Here is a 4,525-nt window from a genome sequence, read left to right on the forward strand (position 1 = left end):
ATGGCAACCCACTCCAGTACTCTTGCCTGGAAAATCCCATGGATGGAGGAGCCTGGTAGGCTGCCATCCATGGGATCACACAGAGTCGGACATGACTGAAGCAACTTAGTAGCAGCAGTTTGCCTTGATTCATGAAACTAACATTCCAGGTTCCTATGCAATATTGCTCTTTACAGCATCGGACTTTACTTCTATCACCAGTCATATCCACAACTGGGTGTTGTTTTTCCTTTGATTCTGTCTCTTCATTCTTTCTGGAGTTATTTCTCCACTGATCTCCAGTAGCATATTGGGCACCTACTGACCTGGGGAGTTCATCGTTCAGTATCCTATTTTTTGCCTTTTCATACTGTTCATGGGGTTCTCAAGGCAAGAATGCTGAAGTGGTTTGCCATTCCCTTCTCCAGTGGACCACGTTTTGTCAGAACTCTCCACCATGACCCATCCTTTTTGGGTTCTTGAAGAACTATGGATGGAAGTTCATGACATTGTACAGGAGGCAGTGATCAAGACCATCCCCAAGAAAAAGAAATGCAAAAAGGCAAAATGGTTGTCTGAGGAGGCCTTACAAATAGCTGTGAAAAGAAGAGAAGTGAAAGGCAAAGGAGAAAAGGAAGGAGATACCCATTTGAAGTCAGAGTTCCAAGAATAGTAAGGAGAGATAAGAAAGCCTTCCTCAATGATCAATGCAAAGAAACAGAGGAAAACAATAGAATGGGAAAGACTAGAGATTGCCTCAAGAAAATTAGAGATGCCAAGGGAATATTTCATGCAAGGATAGGCGCAATAAAGGACAGAAATGGTATGACCTAACAGAAGCAGAAGATATTAAAAAGAGGTGGCAAGACTACACAGAAGAACTATACAAAAAAGATCTTCACGACCCAGATAATCATGATGGTGTGATCACTCACCTAGAGCCAGACATCCTGAAATGTGAAATCAAGTGGCCCTTAGGAAGCATCACTATGAACAAAGCTAGTGGAGGTGATGGAATTCCAGTTGAGCTATTTCAAATCCTGGAAGATGATGCTGTGAAAGTGCTGCACTCAATATGTCAGCACATTTGGAAAACTCAGAAGTGGCCACAGGACTGGAAAAGGTCAGTTTTCATTCCAATCCCAATGAAAAGCAATGCCAAGGAATGTTCAAACTACCGCACAATGCACTCATCTCACACGCTAGTAAAGTAATGCTCAAAATTCTCCAAAGAGGCTTCAGCAATACGTGAACTGTGAACTTTCATATGATCAAGCTGGTTTTAGAAAAGGCAGAGGAACCAGAGATCAAATTGCCAACATCCATTGGATCATCAAAAAAGCAAGAGAGTTCCAGAAAAACATCTATTTCTGCTTTATTGACTATGCCAAAGCCTTTGACTGTGTGGATCACAATAAACTGTGGAAAATTCTGAAAGAGATGGGAATACCAGACCACCTCACCTGCTTCTTGAGAAATCTGCATGCTGGTCAGGAAGCAACAGTTAGCACTGGACATGGAACAACAGACTGGTTCCAAATAGGAAAAGGAATACATCAAGGCTGTATACTGTTACCCTGCTTATTTAAATTATATGCAAAGAACACCATGAGAAATGCTGGGCTGGAGGAAGCGCAAGCTGGAATCAAGATATCCGGGAGAAATATCAATAACCTCAGATATGCAGATGACATGACCCTTATGACAGAAAGTGAAGAACTAAAGAGCCTCTTGATGAAAGTGAAAGAGGAGAGTGAAAAAGTTAGTTTAAAACTCAACATCCAGAAAGCTAAGATTATGGCATCTGGTCTCATCACTTCATGGCAAATAGATGGGGAAACAGTGGAAACAGTGAGAGAATTTATTTTGGGGGGCCCCAAAATCACTGCAGATGGTGATTGCAGCCATGAAATTAAGAGACGCTTGCTCCTTGGAAGAAAAGCTATGACCAACCTTGACAGCATATTAAAAAGCAGAGACATTATTACTTTGCCAACAAAGTGTGGTCTAGTCAAAGCTATGGTTTTTCTAGTAGTCATGTATGGATGTGAGAGTTGAACTATAGAGAAAGCTGAGTACCACAGCTTTTGAACTGTGGTGTTGCAGAAGACTCTTGAGAGTCCCTTGGACTGCAAGGACATCAAACCAGTCCATTCTAAAGAAGATCAGTCCTGAATATTAATTGGAAGGACTGATGCTAAAGCTGAAACTCCAATACTTTGGACACCTTATGGGAAGAAATGACTCATTGGAAAAGACCCTGATGCTGGGAAAGATTGAAGGTGGGAAGAGAAGGGGACAACAGAGGATGAGATGGTTGGATAGCATCACGGACTCAAAGGACATGAGTTTGAGTTAAATCCAGGAGTTGGTGATGGACACAGAAGCCTGGTGTGCTGCAGTCCATGCGGTCGAAAAGAGTCAGACATGACTGAGTGACTGAACTGTACTGATAAGTGAATCACTTTTTTGTACACCTGAAACTAATACAACCTTGTAAATTAACCATACTTCAATTTTTTTTTTTTAAAAAGAAGGATCTTAGAAAAGCATCTGATTCTTCTCTTGTCTTTTAAAAATGGTATAGACAAGTATAAACCTGCAGGCAAAGATAAATGGCTTAATTTCAACATTTGAAACTTTTCACCATGTGAAAATACATTCATTAAGATGAATCACTAAAGGAAGATTCAGGCATTGATGTTTTTATGTGCCTATACATTTCAACTGAGATCTGAAAGGGGTCCTGAGCTGATAGAGTCTGCTCTCATCGTCTACCAGGCAATCAGTCTTCACTGTTTGGCTCTCCAGACAAACTCTCACTGAGCCCTCGCAAGTAAAGGGCACTGGGGCAGATGCTTCTACAGGTTATGTCCTGCACTAGTAATGCAGCAGCTGCAGAGGTGGCTATGTCTCTGCCTAGTTCTATCACTACCTGCTGGATCCAAATAGAGATTCGAGAACAGCATGTCCATCTACATCCAGTCTGAACTAGTACTGATTCCAGGAGACGGAGCTATGCCATGGGGCAGAGAAAACCAGATGTCGGTCCTACTCCTGAGACTTTAGTCTTGGCCCTGTTCCAACTTTCATTTTCACGAAGAAGGAAATTGAAACTTAACATTCAGCTGAGTGTTAGTCAAGGAAGGTGTGTTCCTCCTCCCGTATGACAGGGGGCCAGGCATGTATAAAAGCCAGCCTGCAGCTGCAACGCAGTCTCAGGGCACTTGCCACCACAGCGCAGCCTCAGGGCACCTGCCACCATGTGGATGCTGGTACCCATTGCATTTGCTCTCAAGCTGCTGAATGTCTTCCTGCAGCCCCTGGGCTCTGTGTGGAGCAGCTTGGGGCCCCTGTTCCTCCAGCTCCGTGCAGCATCTTGGCTGGCAGGGGGCGAGAGGAGCCGGCTGCTCCAGGACAGGAGGGAAGCGGGGGAGCCCGGCAGGGCGGAGGGAGAGGACGGCGGCGACCTGCCCACCACCCCCACCAGCGTCAATTACCACTTCACCCGCCAGTGCAACTACAAGTGTGGCTTCTGCTTCCACACAGCCAAAACGTCCTTCGTGCTGCCGCTGGAGGAGGCCAAGAAAGGTCTGCTGATGCTGAAAGAAGCAGGTGAGTCCCCAGACCCAGGAAAACCCTCAGGTGCTCAGTCACTTCAAGAAGGGCGAAGAGGCTGGGTCAGGGAGCAGTCCCGGTCGGAGAGGTTCCCCAGGAACTCAGTCCTTCCCAGGACACAGTGGGGATGCACTCCGGCCAGAGGAGGTGGGGGTGAGCTGTGGATGGGTGCCGAGATCTTCCCAACTTGCAGAGTGGGCTGCATCAGGGAGCAAAGCATCACCGCTTCTTCTAAGTGAGCAGCATGGGGAAGGAGGCAGGTTGGGAAGTTGTGCCTCTCTCTGAGTTGATGTACTGAGTTCCCCAGAAACAGCTGATAAGAGCTACCAACAAATACAAAAACTTTTGACTTAAGAAATGCAATGTTTGGGTTTGTTGTTTGGGATTATTTACGTGATCTTATCATGAATATTTAGAGAAGCTGTGTACCATTCAAGTAAGGCAGTGCTTTTGCTCTGGAGACTTGCTCACTGAGTGTCACCGTATCAGTAACAGGCAGGCATCTCAGAGACAGCCCAGCCAGTCCAGGTCTAAGGTGATCTGCCCTCCTCCTCTCCCATCTGCCTGTCTTCCCTAGAGCACTTCCTAAGCCAGCAACCTCAGCCACATCACCAGCGTCTTTCTCAACTTGCTTAACTCTGCTGCAGACATATAACACGTACTTGTCTTGCACACATACTGCACGTCACAGTGACCACATCCTGATAAAGAGCAGGCAGATCTGCACAGAGAACAGCAGGGTGCCCATAGCTCCTGCCACCTTCATCCCCTGCCCTTCCTGCCTGAGGTAACCACTAGCTCCTATTCTGACACCAGCCTTGCCAAATTTGGTAATTTATATGCTGAGAATGCAGAGAAGGCAATGGCACCCCACTCCACTACTCTTGCCTGGAAAATCCCATGGACAGAGGAGCCTGGTAGGCTGCAG

At 46.0% G+C, this 4,525-nt stretch overlaps 1 protein-coding gene across 1 annotated transcript in view; it reads left to right on the forward strand.

Annotated features, from left to right (window-relative positions):
- Positions 1 to 3,084: 3,084 nt before the first annotated feature.
- The window catches only part of RSAD2 (radical S-adenosyl methionine domain containing 2), an 18,494-nt gene continuing 17,053 nt past the window's right edge, over positions 3,085 to 4,525 (forward strand). The window contains exon 1 of the mRNA XM_010852037.1: positions 3,085 to 3,594. Within this exon, the coding sequence (XP_010850339.1) occupies positions 3,243 to 3,594 (352 nt within the window). The 5' untranslated portion in view covers positions 3,085 to 3,242. The remainder of the gene's footprint in view (positions 3,595 to 4,525) is intronic.

This window comes from Bison bison, unplaced genomic scaffold (assembly GCF_000754665.1).
Source record: "Bison bison bison isolate TAMUID 2011002044 unplaced genomic scaffold, Bison_UMD1.0 scf7180017864307, whole genome shotgun sequence".
NCBI lineage: Eukaryota > Metazoa > Chordata > Mammalia > Artiodactyla > Bovidae > Bison > Bison bison.